A 16,591-nucleotide genomic window follows, 5' to 3' on the forward strand; every position below is an offset into this window, starting at 1 on the left:
GTTGGAGTTATTAATTTTAATACATATGGTATAAAAAATAAAGAACCAATTATCATTATTTAATTACTCTCCTTCTGCCAGTGTAACCTGTACAAAGATGAATTTGTTAGGCCAGCTCCGTTGTGGTCTGATAATCTTAATGGCTCATCTTGACACACATTTGCTCACTTAATCTTTGTCTTAATCAGTTCTATCATGCCAGCAATGTTCTTTTGTCCTTTTTTTCCTTTAAAAAATGTTTTTCCATGAGAAAAAAGTGAATTATTGTCAGCAAATTCAATGAAGGTTAATCTGAGACAAAATTCTTCTTGCCTTGAACAGATTTATTTTTTCAGATGAGTATTCCAATTCTGCTGTGCCCACATATTTAGGATATGCAAAGAGTAGATGCGGGCACCAGTAGTTGGGTTTGCTGTGTCTGGATTTTCACAGCACAAGATGGCAAGAGATATCTAATGGCTAAGCCACAGTGCCTTGTTTCTAGTTAGGAGAAAATAATAGAGGCAAGAATTTTTAGCATTGAAAAGTACGTAGAATCTAGCCCTCATTCTCAACCCAGAATCATCTTCACTGGTTCTATAACCTTGGTGTCACACTCTACCTCAATTTGCGAGATGATGGCTCATTCCACCTCTGTTACTTCTTCAAACTGAGCCAGTCAGGCTTCTTTATCCCCCTGCCCACAAGTGGAAAATTACATTAGTAGAGTGTTGTGGGCAATTCCAGAGTTCTCTTCCAAGAGGCAGCGTGGCTTACAGAGTGAAAGTAATCCACTGCCATTCATTCTCCTGATCTTCCGTGTCTTACATGTTCTGACTCTGTATGAGATTTTGCAGGGCATGTTTCCCAGACCTCTAGTGTGGTCCTTGGCTGAAAGTCCTGTGCATCCCAATCATCCCCACATCCACAGACTCGTGTCTGCCTCTTTTTCTTTCTGAAGTACAATTTATATAACATAAATTTTATATTTTACAGTTCAATGTCTGCCCAGTTCGTGAGTCCATAAGACCAAGGCAGCTTGTATCCTGGAAGCTGCACCTATGTCAGACTTAACCTGCATGGCTAGGGACCCTCAGGTTGAATGGTCCCAACACATAGCTTCTCCTTCTGCCTAGTTCCTGCCATATGTGCAACTCTGCCCCTGCCTTGAGTCTGTGCCCCAGGACTGGAGCACGCACGCACATACAGACACACGCATGCATGTATATGCACACACAGAGCCCCAAGGTCTGCAGAAGCAAGGATCTCCAGCCACTGGTCACCTTCTCCTGTGGGGATATTACTGCATTTGGAATGAGTGGGAATGTGGGGAAAGAAGCACAGAAATAAGTAAGTGTTCTCAGCTGAAAGTAAGGTGGTAATAAAGAGGGAGGATGGTTTACTCACAGAATCCCAGCACCTTCTGAATCAAGCCCATCAGGATTATTAAAACAGCTAAGAGCTTCAAGTTTTCTTTATTCCCGGTCTTTCTTCCCTTCTTCAGATGGGCAGTTCATATTTATCTTTGACGACATTGCCATCTTGCCTATGAGTGCTAAACGCCTAATAGAACCAGCACCTTCTTCCACTGACTTAGACTAACACCCACAATCATGCTCTGCCTTGGTATTTCTACACTAAAACTGTAATTTTTTCTTTCACTTACTCACATGAAAGATAGCCTTAGTTGGGGAATATAAAAACACCTACAGATTTATAAAAATATTTATTTTCAAAAGCTTAATAGAAGAATTGATGCTCATAGTTTAGCAGGTCTCAATTTATATTGTCCGGAACCAAGTTTCTGGTTGTGGATATGTTTTCAAATATCACCAAAACTACCAAGAAAAAGTGATCATGAAGAGATTGTTTAGGACTGTGAATATTAGTACAACTACTTGCTTTGATTTAATGGAAAAGATTCTTTTCTCAAGTATTCCTCAGAAGCAGCGGCTGGCATCCTCTGGGACAGCATGACCCTGGCTCCTTTTTGATAGGGTTCACAGATGGGCAGTACGGACTAAGATAATTCTCTGCAAGCATGTAGTATTATTTCATGTATATACCTATACTAGGGCTTGAACTCAGGGTCTAGGCACTGTCTCTTAGCTTTTTTGTTCAAGACTAGTGTTCTACCCTTTGTGCCATGCCTCCACATCTGTCTTTTTGGTAGTTAATTGGAGATAAGAGAATCACAGACTTTCCTGTCAGAGCTGGCTTTGATCTTTAATCCCCAGATCTTAGCCTCCTGAGCATCTTAAGATTACAGGTGTGAACCACCCCGACTCAGTGCATTTTTATGCATAAACTCATTTTTCTAGATAAATTCCAGTCTCACCCAAAGTCTATATGAACCCCAGAAGGAACAAATCATATCATATGGAAATTCACATTTATCACTTCATCTAAGGAAGCTTCTTTGATAAGTCTTTTGCCATTAATCCTCTACTGTGCATTATCTCCTCTGTCTAGACAGGATGTCCAAAGAACCCATCACCTGAGTCCAATCTCCTGCTTTCCCTTCTCTCCTGAATGATGCCATCTTGAAGGCAGGGACTGTGCCTTCTGCTTCTCTTAAGGCCAACACATGCTATTCACACCAAACATGCAAATTAGTGAGCAAACAAGAGGAGAGGAGTGAGGATTCTCTCTCTCATGGCTCCAAGGTCACTCTTCCTTTTCTATGATATTGTTCAACACCTGATGGGCTTGATTCAGAAGGTCCTGGGATTTCAAAAGTAAATCACTCTCCTTTCTCATCACCCTACTTTCAGCTGCAAACACTCATTTATGTTTGTGCTTCCTCTTTCCCCACCTTCACACTCGTTCCAAATGCAGTAATATCCCCACAGGCAAAGGTGTGAAAAATGTATTTGGCCAGTTGTCAGAGATCCTTGTTTGTTTCATCATCCCTTCCAGACTGTAGAGACTAGAACTGGCTTCTGCAGACCTTGGGGCTAACGTGTATGTAATCTGGGAGTTCTTTCTCGTGTTTTATGTATCAGCACTACCAAGAGTGAGGCCCCTCCTGGGGCTCGAACCCAAAGCCTGGGCCTTAAGCTTTTTTTTGCTTAAAGTTAATGCTCTACCATTTGACCCACAGCTCCGCTCCCGCATTTCTAGTGGTTAAGTGAAGATAAGAGTTTCACCAATCTTCCTGCTTGGGCTGGCTTCAAGCCACAATATTCAAATCTCAGCCTCCTGAGTAACTTGGATTACAGGCATGAGCCACTAGTACCAAGTCATCTACTTTTATCCTAACCACAACTTCCAAAACCCATCCTTCCTCTCCTGAAGTCTGTCCCTTGGTCAGTCCTCTTTCCTTGCCTCCAGGATGCCATCCCCACTTTGCTTAGTAGCTATGTTGTCTGGCTCCTGCCTCACCATCTTGAGCCCCATTCCTAGCCATCACCAACAGGAATATTCTGTGTACAACTCTGTTACCCGGACAAAGAAATTCTTTTTTACCCCTAACTCTGGAACTGCTGCCTCCTTTACCATTATGCCAGTGGCAAAGTAGCATCTCAAACCTTGTCATTGCCCTTGAGTCAAATCGGAACCACATCTGTAGGTGTACTCACCATCTACCAGTGAGCGAGGTGGGTTTCTTGTCAGCTACTCTGAGACCTCACACCATGGAGAACTGTGGGGCACGGCATCTTTCACAGAAATGTTACTGGAGCTTAGCATAGCTAATGAATCTCAATTCTTGTGTCCAGTGTGAGAAAAACTCAGGCAAAATGTAGATATAGTGATAGGAAAGAATTATGGCAGAAAAAGAACATTCTGTGACATGATGCCATGAGAAGACAGTAGTTAAGTTTATCTTCAGTCATCTTAAGTGTTTAGACCTGAACCTTAGGTGTAAGCATAGGAAGATTTAATGGAAGGAAATAGAGGTAAGATTAGTTTTAAGAGTACCAGTTACAGCTTTGGCCTGTATGGTCATTATCTTAGTTCTGGTTTTCCGTGGTTCTGGAAAAGTTGCCCTCACTTAAAAGGAACAAATTTAATTTCCATGAAATAATTTCTGCAGCTCCAGGATGCAGCCTGATGGTTATTGGTAATTGTCTTCAATTTCTTACATGAGGGATGTATTTTACAAGACTCTGCGGTTCCATAGGGGCTTTACCATAAAGATGTTATAGATTAGTCCTATTTGGAATCCAAGGTAATTGTAAAGTGACTATAGAGAAAATGGCTTAGTATAATGACTGTCAAAAAATGGAAGCACAGATGCCAGGCTTTTTTTCCCTGTAACTTTGAATTCGTTTATGGCAGCAAAAATAGTTTCAAGTAACTGTTACAAATGCACTTTCAGTGGACAAACTGGGTTTTCTCTATGATGAAAAGCTACCATCATTAGCTTTTGGAGTATTGTCTGTAGGACAGTTAAATGCTCGGCTAACTAACTACAGGGTTGCAGTTACCTGTGAGTTAGGAAATTGACTTTAGGTTGATTTTACATTTTCCCATTGATCAAAAGGGTGTTAGAAGAAAGGACAAGTAAGGGTTGGCTTTGCCTAAGGTGACCCAGGGAAGGGCTTAAGAATGTGGGGCTTTGCTTGGATTACTGTCAAGAAATGAGGCAACTCTGAGTATTTCCTAAGTCTTGTCCTCCTTATAGAGAGGGCAGACTAGGGCAAAGACACAGCTGTCACTGATGAAAAAGAAGTCGTAATCACCATTGTTAGTGGGACTGTTCAGTACTTGTGAGCCGGACGACATTCATCCTGTCTGTGTTCAGAAGGAATTATTGAGTGCCTCTGGTTTGTCTTCTCTCATCACAGAAAGGTTTTCTGGCCTTGTGTGGGGTTGATTTCCTACAGAACCACTTGCAACAGACCCCCAAGGCCTAGCTGTGAGTGCCAGGCCAGCTCTAAGATGTCAGGGTCTGAAAACAGAGCACAAACAGTGTTGTTGTTGTTTCTTATTCTCTTTCTAAGTAACCTACACAGAGATTTAAACATCTCTGTGGTGGGTGTGGGTAGTGTCCCTGTACACCAAGCATGGAGTCATTTCTGCCGTGAACCCCAGCTCTGTCCTCCAATTCAACTGGGTTTTGACACTGTCTACCTGGAAGAAGCATCAGATGCACAGCTTGAGAACCGCATCACAAGTTGCAGGTTGTTCTCCCTGTGCTTTTGACCTACTGACTATACATGGAGGCTTTCATAACCCCCATTTGGATTTGAATACTTTTTACTCACAGAATTTAGAGAAAGATGGTTATGTTATTGTAAAGAAAGTTTTAAAGGACACAAATTTATAGCTAGATGAAAGATAGATAGGGCCAGGTTGGGAACACGAGCTTTCTTCCCTGTGGAGCTGTGATATACCCTTTTTGTTGTTCACCTTCCTGAAAGCCCCTTGAACTCATTCTTTGTGGGTTTTTATGGACACATCCTTATGTAGGCATCATTGATGGTCTTTAGCCACTGGTGACTAACCCGACCTTACAGGTGTAAGCTGAGGCTGGGAGCTCCAGCCTCAGGCAACTGGCAGGCCCAAGGTGTAATAATTTAGGGACTTTTCTCTAATTACTTCATTAACATAAACTCTGCTACAGGGAAAAAATTATGAATAACAAAAGACTATCTTTGGCCTTTGTTTGTAGCTTTGCTCTAGTAACTGAGGACCAAAGGCCCTACACTTTAACAAAAGATAGTCTTAGTGCTCTTCTCACTTAAGAAGTTACCAGAGTAAAGGGAGCTGAATCTCTGGAACCTGTTGGTGGACAAAGCCCCAAACCTGTCCCTTTTGGGGTTGCTGTCCACTTCCTGAGTCTTTGTCAGGCAGAACTGCTGTTTCAGGGGTTTGCCTCTCTGACAGAAGCCTGTGCCCTAACCCACACAGCAGGTGGTCTGCAGTCCCTAGATTTCACAGTTCATCAGCTCCTTCCCGGCTTCCCAGTGGTACAGAGGGAGTCCAGGGACCCCCCACTTCATGGCTTCCTGTGATTTTCTGGTCTGTCCCTCATCTTGCCTGGGCCCTGTCATTCTCTATTTTCCTCTCAAGGGCTCAACACACTTCAAGTAGAAAGCCATAAAAGCATAAATGTGTTTTCTAACCTCAGCAGTTCGCAAAGTTACCTGCAATCCTCTTTTCATAGCTCGTTTATCCCTGGTTACACTCCCTGCTACTTTTCCAATAATATCCTGTTTAGACCACCCGCTTCTCCTTCCAAAAGATGTCTCAAATTCCACTTTGCTGAGATTAGCAGCTATTTCATCATCAAACAGCTTCTTCTTATCGCACGTCTCCTTTTCCCAGTCTTCCTTCTCCTTGGGTCAGTTGTTCCTAGTACGTCCTCCTTCCTACCTTTCCCTGGCAGGAGCTTCGCCTCCTCAAGTGACTCCTTCCCTACACAATGGAACTCCCAGGATAGCTCTTCCCATCTCCTGCACTAGCACCTTTTCCCCCTCCCTCTGGGGAGTCCCAGAGGACTGGGTAGAACCTTGGGCATCAAGTATGATAGGCAAGTGCTCTGCCATTGATTTTATCTTGAGTCAGGATTTCAGTGTCACCCAGGCTGGCCTGTAACTGCAATCCTCCTGCCTCTGCTTCCCCAGTAGCTGGTGCCTCGCTTCTAACCACCTCCTGATCTGTAAGCTGTCTCAGTGTCACTTTCCCTTACACTTACCATCTATGAAATTTTCACAGGCAGTCAAGTGTTTTCCTTGGCTCTCCTGGTTCTCCTCAGCTTGCCTTGCTTACCTTCGTTTGTTCTTCACAGTCTCCATAGGTACCATCTCTATGACTGTGTTACTTTTCTCTTCCCTTCTTTTTTCTTCACTAATTTCCTTATATTCATAGTTTCCTCTCTTTCCTGCTCCCCTTTAATAGACTCACTTGCTGCTAAAATGTCAATAATTTACAAATTTTCTTCATCCCTGACCTTTATCTTGAGACCTACCATTTTATTTCTAACTACCTGACAAATATCTACGAATGTCCAGTCAGTTCTGAAACTACATTCATGCAGCTTATCATAACCACTAATCTGGAATCTCTTGTTCTCAGTTTTGATTATTAAATTCTGTGGGTTCTACTTTTACTTTATCCCTTGCATTTAGCATTTAGTATATTAGGGCTCCCCTAAAACTACACCTAGGTGTTCATGGAGCCTGTTAACTTAGTTAAGAGCGGGCCACTTGTCCTACTCAACTGTGCTTGCTACTTGATGTTCAGCAATGTATTCTACTCAAAGTGAGCTGTCACTATTTGCTGCATAAATGAATGTCAATCTAGTGTTTTAATCCTTGACTTACTTACATTTCATAAAATATTAGTGATTGAAGATATTTTTGATCATTAGTTCTCTTAATACTTTTTCTCTTCGTCAGACAGACACTAGAAGAAATTTTGCCTAGAACCTCAACTATGGCACTTGTCTTTGAAGGGAAAAAAAAAGAGTAGAAAAGGGCATGGATTAGGAAGCATTGCAATAGCTTTCTTTCCGCAGAGCTGGACATAATACAATAAGATATTATGTTTTCATGGCAGTTTTTGGGAACTTAAATCTCCCTTCTGTCATTGATTTTTCTGCTCTTTTCTCTTCTTTATTTTTTAGCAGCTTTTCAAAATGGAACCTATTACAGTGACATAAGATGCTATTGATAGTACTTCAATCTGATTCAGCCCTTCCCCTGCCCAGGAGAGTCCAGCTGCTGCGTGCACAGCCATGTAATACATGTCACTTACACAGACATTAGAGAACCCTGCCCATCCATATGTATGTGCGCAGCCCTCAGAAGTTAATCATGCCATATATCACGTGCACATAGGATGTAAAACGTACTTCAGAATGACAGCAGCCCACATAAAAATGAGTATTGGTTTACCATTAGAGAAAACCAGGGGAAGATTTTTGTCCATTCAAATAATAGAATTATTTGTCTCTTTCATGTGTCTCAGAATCACAGCCTTCAGACTTTTATTTGGTCAATATACCCCTTTCTCTTCAGCTACTTTATTTCACTTCAGCCACACAGATAACAAAAGAACCGCTTTAGAGAAATGAAAGATAGCAATTACACATTGGTATTCATGTTCCGGGAGTCACACGGGCCTCCTCTGGGAGTTGAACAATGAATATCCAGCATTAATTGCCACAGACACCGTGAATCTGACCTTGCTGAAATGCATTGCATCAGTTTTACATACTAAAATTATTTGCCACTAACAATTATAAAAAGAATGATTCTGAGATTATATTGCAGTTTGCAATAACCAATATTATCTGTTGTTAAGAAAAATTGGGAAGACTTCATGGAAATCAGGACACCTGGAGTTGAAATCACAATTCCAATCACTGATTTGGTTGGCAATTATGGCCAGATAAGTGTCTTTCTGTTTTTAGGATAGGTGCATAAAACACATTGACATCCAGTGGGTCTCTAGAAGACATGGATATGGTACTTTTATCTATCTGTGGGGGCAGGGTCTCCTCCTTATATTTGTACCTAATCATAGGTAGGATTTTTGATCAGTAGTCTTCCCCTTTCTAGAGATGTGACATGGCTAATCAAGATGTACTTAGAAACTGGTTTGTTGAAAGATAACCCCTTTGTACAGCTACTGAAAGATAAAATAAAATTAAAAATGAAAATACAGAGGCGACATCACCTTGACAGTAAAATCTGCCAGCTTTTCTTCCTTTAATCTTTTTGTTCAAATGATCAGAAATACAGGCAGTAGATTTTCTTGCGTGTACCTTACAGTTCTTTCCACTGGGCTGCTTTCACACTCGGGGTGCTGCCCATGAGAGAGCTCCATGCTAAACACTGGAAGTGTTCACAGTTCAGAGTTGAGTCCACACTGCTGGGTCAGCAGAGAATGTCCTCTGCGACAGAGCCAGGTCAGCGAGCCACACTGGCTGTGGGCTGTGGAAGCTGTGTGTGCAGAAATGAATGATGGTCCAGCCTTTTCTCCTTTTTAAAAAGGGACTGAGGTGAAGAAAGTCAGTATAGTGGCCCGTGACATCTGATGAGATTCTAACTAGAGACCCATTTTTGCTTATATTCTGACTAAATAGGCACATGACAAATTTGAAGAGTAAATGGGGGGGGGGGTGGAGGAAGGATGATTTGAATAATCCAGTAGGTAGGTTTTATTTGCCTACCTTTTAAAATGAGATTCTGCTCATTATTTTGGTGTTTCAACGATGTATGTTTTATGATTTTGCAATCATAATAGAGTATTTAAAGTTACCCACCAAGTGTGATGGTACATACCTGTAATCCCAGCACTTAGGAGACTGAGGTGTAGTAATCTTGTGAGTTCAAGGCCAGCCTGGGTTACATAGCCAGGTCTTGTCTGAAGAAAAGAAAGAAACATTAGCCTGGTAAAGAAGAATATAGTACACATGCAGTTAGCATGATAAGCCTTTTGAAACTTTGAACCTTGTGTTTTCAAATTCAAATTGTCCACACAATTTTTTTAAACTCTTTAAGCCCCAGCTCTTCCTTCACATCCCCATTTCACTTGAAATACTTTAAAGTCTCTCAAATGCTTATGAATCTTTATAAAGAAACGATGCTGTCAAGCAGCTAACCACTGCAGCTCTAGTTAGCTCCTGTTTTAATTTGCTCTCCCTTTTCCTTCTCCCATCCATCAATCCCATCCACAATTAAAGCCAGAGGATGAAGTGACGACGGTGCAGGTTAAAGAGCAAGACCGGAATGTCCTGGTGCTGAAGAAAGTGCTGGGCTGTGGCCCAGCCCCCACCGCGGGGAGTGCCGAGGGCGAAGGGAGGTGAGATTCTCCCCTGCAGCTGCTTTCTCCTTCCTTGCTGCCTTCCCTTCCCTGGCTCTCACTTGCTCTGTCTGCTTCGCCCTCCCTCCCTCGCTTTTCTCTCCGCCTCTCTGGCGTTCTAGCTGACTGCAGAGCTCTTAGCAGCCAGATGGACTCAGTTCCCAGTGAAAGGACGGGGATGGCACAGATCTTTTAGCATTTAGGGGATGCCTTTGTCAGGAACCGCTCACAATGGGCAGCTCCCGGCTGAGGGTCTTTGACCCTCATCTAGAGAGGAAAGATTCAGCGGTACTCTCGGACAGAGAGCTGCCCTTGCCTACCTTCGATGTGCCTTATTTCAAATACATCGATGAGGAGGATGAGGACGATGAATGGAGCAGCCGCTCGCAGTCTTCCACGGAAGACGACTCAGTGGACTCTCTGCTCTCTGACAGATATGTGGTAGTGTCTGGGACCCCGGAGAAGATCCTGGAGCACCTTTTGAATGACTTGCACCTGGAGGAAGTCCAGGACAAAGAAACAGGTAAGGTACTGGGGGGGGGGGTTTGGGGGGGGGGGGGGGGTCTTCCTTCCAGACTCCTGCTGCTCATGTTCTTGTCAGCATCCTGGGTGAGGCTCCTACTGTTCGAGGAAACCAGGGTGGGCTGAAAGACCATATGCTTTGTGTGCCTCCCCTTTGCCTCGTGCTGTTTGTTTAAATCCAGTAAATGGACACATGTAGTTCCCAAGCAGCTGCCTGGGAAGTAGCTGTACAAAGAAAACGATACGATGGCAGATGTGTGTGTTTCTCCGGTAATTTTTACCAAAGCTCACCTAAAGGCAATTGGCAAGAGGCCAGCATTCAATAGCCCTTGTGCACTAGAAAGGGGAAGGGGCTGGCAGGCTGTTACCTGGCTGGAAGGAAGTGCTGAGCTGGGGGTGGGGTGGGCAGGAACCACCCTCCCTGCTGAAATGTCTTGTACAGCTACTCTGCAAAGGCATGCTTAGCCATAACTTTGTGGTTTACAAACTGCCTGCTCGGAGCAAGCCCTGGAGGGTGGGGAGGGTGCGGAAAGGGACACTCACGGCTTTTCAGACAGGAAATTATAATTCAAGTAAGCCTCATTGATCAGACTTCTTGTCCTTTTTATTCAGCTTGAGAGCAAAATACCAACTAGTTTTTCATCCATGCACTTTTGGAAACACTAGTCCATTTACAAAATGACTTGCCCATCATTTTCATTATCACAGAAAGGAGAGTACTAGTTTCTCTTAACCAGAGTTTCAAATTTGTTCCAGCCTGAACCAACTATTCCAATAAACTGGCCTAGGGCAGTAGCTTGAAATTTGCAACTTAATCCTCTGACTGAAGCACCCTTTCTGATGCTACTCTAGCACCACTGGCATGCTCAGTTTGCAGTATTCTGATTGCATCAAAGGATTGTTTCAATGCTGAGACACTAAATGGGTCCTGACTACAGGAGGGATTGTGAAATCCCAGCTTAGGTGAGATCAAGAGTTTCCTCCCATCCTTATAACTCTGTCTGAACATGAGTGATGCCTGGATCTATATTGCATTATAAAGCACAATAGGAAAAACAATGATGTATGAAATACATGAATGTGATCCAATCATGTATTCTACATTAACACTATTATTTGATTTCAAAATCTAAGTCAGTACTTTATTTTGCATATAATGGGCAGGTAGATCAATAGTTTCCTTGTGTACACACACACACACACACACACACACACACACACACTTTACAATGAAGGTAAAAGTGTTCTCAGGTACATTGGATTTTTTGCGCATTTGAGAACTGTAGTGACTCTCACCATCAGATGCGACCATCACAGAACTGGGCATAATTTCCCCAATTACTTTACACAAGAGGTCTGAACTATAGTTCAGGCATTTTACCTGTCATGGAAAGACTAGAACAAATTAAAGGTGATGCACCTTGAAAGGGTGAGTGCTTAAGTGCCTTAACGTTATAAGCATAGGTGTTATTTAATAATTATGTTATTTCTTTCTAATTTTCTTCACTTTTTCCTCCTTATCTTTTCCTTGTGATGCCTGGGTCAAACCCAGGCCTCCTGAAAGCTAGACAAGCTTTCTCCCACTAGCTATGCTCCAGCCTATTCTCTTTACTTTTGAGAAAATGGCCCAGGTGCTCCCTAAGACTCATTGTTTAACACTAGACATGACAAATCACCTTTGTTAATACGGATGCTAGGAGTTGCGTCTTGTTGGGAATGCTGATGTGAGCAATGTCTCATAACACTGATTCCTGCTTTCTTTTCAGTTAGGCCAACACTGGGGTCAAATATATCTCATTAGTTCAATACACACAAAGCAGAGAGGAACAGGGCTGGTCAGTTGTTTGATCTTCATAGCCCCAGTCTTGATGGGACAGGAAAGGTCAGGTGGAATCAGCCTCAGATGATTTCTGCCCCATTTCCTTAGAGTTTAAAGGGAAGGATGTGTGTAAAACTTTACTGTTTTGTAGAGACCTTAAAAAAAACAAAGTAACAACTTTTTTATATAAAAATTAAGAAGTCAGTTGTGTAGAGAATAATCAATATGCATATCATAGGGACACCTGCACAGAAGTCAAGTTCTCTGAACTTCAAACAGGAAAAAATAACTACCATTAGTTTTTGTTGATAAAATGTTGTTTAACTATAAACATAAAATAAATGGTATGCAAGTTGAAGGAAAAGTGGTTGGCAGTGTGTTTTAGTTTGAATACTAAATGAATCTGATATTTATAGTAATTGAAGCTCCTCACTGACAGCAGTGATGGTCTTTTTCCTTGGTTGGGTTGGCGGTCCTCATTATCAGAGGTCTGGGTGTGCAAGATCCTAATAGAGTTGCATAAACCATATGGAAGACAGATGGAGTAAAGGAGAAGGGGCTGCAATAAAAGTATACAATAGCGTTTTATGTTCTCGAGCACCCCTTTCAGTGAGATGGAACCATATGGGGCCAAGTGTGGCCATATGGTGGCCTTGGGGGCTATGAAGAAGGACTACTGGGAAGATAATAATGGTCCTGGTTGCTGAGGTGAGCCTATCTGGGTTCTTACGTTCCTACATTCCTTTACCTGCCAGAGGCTGAGACAATCAAGCAAGAGAGGAATGTCTTTCCCACAAAAGTGGCTTAGTTATAAAGGTGTAGGTTTAGGTCCCAACTGAGGACCTGCTGCGCTCATACAGAACAAGCCGACATGATTAGTCACTGGTATTGAAATGTAAGTGGAAAAATTGAACTGAATAGAATGGAATAGAAAATGGAAAAGCCAAGAGTTTTGTGACAAAGCATTTATTTTTGTTGCTACTTGCATCAAAGAATAAAGAAACGATTTAACAGTTCATACAGAATCCTACCAAGCTGAGTTTTAAAAGCAAAAGTAATTTTAGAGATGTTTAAAAGCAGCCTACTGATGATTTATTTAAATGATTTGATCTACATATACACACTGTACTTATTTTATAATTACCTACATGCATACCTTTCCCTTCTTGGTAATATAAGGCAGAAACTATCAGGTGAAATTGATACATAGCTGAATTGTGAATGGGCATATTTTAAACTTTTAAGTAGAAAAATGCTGATAAAGAACAATAATAAGCCAAACATTTAGGTCTTCCTTTGCAGCCGGTATTGAAATTTTTATTGATCTATGATAATTTACCTTTTGTTTATTAAATTCACAACAATACTTCCAAATTGCAATGAGACTTCCAAAGAGGAAGCAACAATGAAATTCATAGGAATACAAGTTTGTTAACATTGTTTTCTTTTGTCCCATAGTTGTTCATTCTTTCACATGGGAAGAAAATAACTAGAATCCAGTCATTGGATATTTGTCATTGTGGAAAGTGATTGAACCTGCTTTCAAAGCTTTCCTTTTCTTTCAAGGTACAAGGTCTGACTTGAAACATTTTGAAATATTAGAGAAAAATCAAGCAGTTTCTGTAGCTGTATTTTTCATCTTCCCAGAAGTAGGGCAGACATCACTGGGCATTCCCAGCCTGGGAATTACGAAGAAGGAAGGCAAGTAGGAAAGACCAAGGCATTGTAGAGGATTTGGAGGGATGGAGATGCCAGTATGAGCCATGGCAGTTGTGTTCTGCTGTGGTCCCCGGAGCGCTGCTTCTGTTGTACCATTCCTCTCCCTGGAGAGGATAAAGTATGTTTGCTTTAGAGATGCTTTTGTGGAAAATAATTATTTCTGTTTCAAAGCAGGGGAGAAAAGTATATCTAATGGATTATGTGGAGGAAAAAAATTCTTGGTATTGATTTTGGGGGTGGGGGGTTGGCATCTATTATAACTCTACCATAAGGAAAACATAAGAGGTAATAGTTTATCTTCTATTTCCTTATATTTATTCCCTAAATTCTTACCCATTATTTTAAAGAGAATGCATTTATGATGACAGGTTTCCAGGAAAAACAAACAAGCAGAGAGAACAGGATAATAGGAATAAGTAAAACCACTGGCTGGTTCTCATTAGACCTGACCTAATTTTCTTAAGGTATGGCTGCGTTTTAAAATAACTTCATGAGGCTATCATCCTGTGCACGTTTGCAGCTCGCCTTGGCCATTCAGAGAGCACCTGTGACAGTGGTTTACTGTAAACAGCACATAGTAGTTAGAGCATGGGACATGCATCCTCTGCTGTTCTGCAGAGGCCAGCCTCTGTAAAAGGTCTGCTATGCAGCATAAGAGTAGCTCATTTGGTGGTCAGTTTAGTGGATTGCTTAGCATCACAATGATAGAACTTGATTAAACAAGGACAGGCATCTCATTTTCTATAACATTAGTTTCTCCCCGTAACATCAAACTTATAGGAAACTTAATTTTTATATATGTATGTGCTGGTAGTGGGTCTTGAACTCAAAGTCTGGTACTCACATGTGGCTTTTTGGCTCAAGGCTGGCACTCCACTACTTGAGCCACACTTCCACTGCTGGCTTTTGCTGGTTAATTGGAGATAAGAATCTCACAGATTTCTCTCCTTTGTATGGTTTTGAACCTAGTCCTCAGATCTCAGCCTCCTGAGTAGCTAGGAATATAGGTGTGACCCATCACAGCCCAGCAAAAGGGTGTGTGTGTGTGTGTGTGTGTGTGTGTGTGTGTGTGTGTGTGTGTGTGTGTGTTGGTACTGGGGCTTCAATTCAGGGAAAGTGCGTGGACCAAAGCAAGCTGCAGTGTGTGTGTGTGTGTGTGTGTGTGTGTGTGTGTGTGTGTGTGTGTGTGTGTGTGTGTGTGTGTGTGTGTGTGGTGTGGTGTGTTGGTACTGGGGCTTCAATTCTGGAGCCATAACTCCATTTCTGGCATTCTGGTAGTTAAGAGTCTCTTGATAGCAAGAGTCTCACAGACTTTTCTTGCCTGGCCTGGCTTCAGACTCCATCCTCATATCTCAACATCCTGAGTAGCTGGGATTACAGCATGAGCCACTGGTGCTCTGCTATCTAGGTTCTTTGTTTTAGTTTGTGCCATCCCCACCCGGGAATCCTGCATCGGCCAGTATAGGTGTTTTCCGGGTGCTGGCCTGGAGCTGTCTGGGGTCAAGCCTGGAGGTCAGGCTGCCTGGAGGGGCTGCTGGTGTGGTGAAGGGCCTGGTCTCTGAGGCTGGGCCTCTGGGCAAGGGCTGCTGGCCTGTTCTGAGCCCCAGAAGGAGACCTGGCCTTGCTCCCTGTGATTATGGTGAGGACGTGTGTAATTAACTCTAAAATGGGAGGCTGAAGAGGAATTAAAATATATGCTTACTGGAAATTAGAGACAAGCTCTGTGCAAAAATAGTTGAGGTAGGCCGGGAGTTGCCGTGCGTGCTGCAGAGTAGGGCGGCAGGAAGGGGAGTTAGGGATCGGGATGCAGCCCTTCCCCTCGCCCAACTTCTTAGACTGGAGATGGGGTGTCATGTCCCAGGGCTGTCTTAACAAGTGCCCAGCCCCATGGCTTGCAGCACCCCAACTTCCCATCTCAGTGGGGGAGCCTTTTTCTAGTGGGTCCGAGGGGAACCTGTGCCAGGCCTTCCCTCTGCTCCTGGAGGCTGACGCCATCTGTGGCCGGCAGCCCGGTCACCCCAGTTCCTGCTCCATCGGCACATGGCCTTCCTGGGGGTCATGCTGTTCCCGTTTCTCTTTAATAAAACCTTCCACTGTGCTAAAGCATACATAGCATTTATCGTCCGAATGTTTGAAATTGTTTTTTGAGACAAGATCTCACTGCAGAACAGAGTACACTTTAACTTGCATTCTTTCTGCCTCAGTCTCCCAAGTGCTGGATTACAGCTGTGTGCCACCACGCCCAGTTCCATCCTCACCATTTTCAAGGGTGATTAAGTGCTTAAGCACATACTCAATGTTGTGTTTGTGTCTCATCTTCCCTCACTGACACTCTGTCCCGGTTAGCACCAACTCCCTGGCCCCCAGCCCTCACCACTGTTTCCTGTGCTGTGATTTGGACCAGCCTGGGGACCTCTCGTGAGTGCAGTCTCCTGCCTTTCCCCGCCCTTGTCTGTCTGCTTCAGAGTTCTCAGGTCAGGAGTGTTAGATCCACTTCATTCAAGGCACTCGAACCAGCAGTTACCAGCCATGTGTGGCCTTTGAGTGTAACTCATTTGCCATGCCTAAGTGGGAAATATGGGTTTTCAGATGCATTTGAAATGCCTGGTGGGTGCATGTCTACCAGCAGCCTTGCTGGACTGCCCATGGAAATATCATTGTTCTGGAAACGTCTGTGGGAGAGCACTGTGGTGGGTTAATGGAGACTAAAAGATAGGACAGGTAAAAGTCATGTGATCTGGGGTTGGACTCTGTGGCAGAAGGTTCCCTCTCCCCTCCCCTCCCCTCCCCTCCCCT

General features: G+C 43.0%; 1 protein-coding gene across 1 annotated transcript in view; it reads left to right on the plus strand.

Moving 5' to 3' along the window:
* Rapgef5 (Rap guanine nucleotide exchange factor (GEF) 5) overlaps positions 1 to 16,591 on the plus strand; it is a 188,198-nt gene that overhangs the window by 99,716 nt on the left and 71,891 nt on the right. Inside the window, exons 8-9 of the mRNA XM_013024051.1 lie at positions 9,617 to 9,735; positions 10,170 to 10,258. Of these exons, the coding sequence (XP_012879505.1) occupies positions 9,617 to 9,735; positions 10,170 to 10,258 (208 nt within the window). The remainder of the gene's footprint in view (positions 1 to 9,616; positions 9,736 to 10,169; positions 10,259 to 16,591) is intronic.

This window comes from Dipodomys ordii, unplaced genomic scaffold, assembly GCF_000151885.1.
Source record: "Dipodomys ordii isolate 6190 unplaced genomic scaffold, Dord_2.0 Scaffold72, whole genome shotgun sequence".
Lineage (NCBI taxonomy): Eukaryota > Metazoa > Chordata > Mammalia > Rodentia > Heteromyidae > Dipodomys > Dipodomys ordii.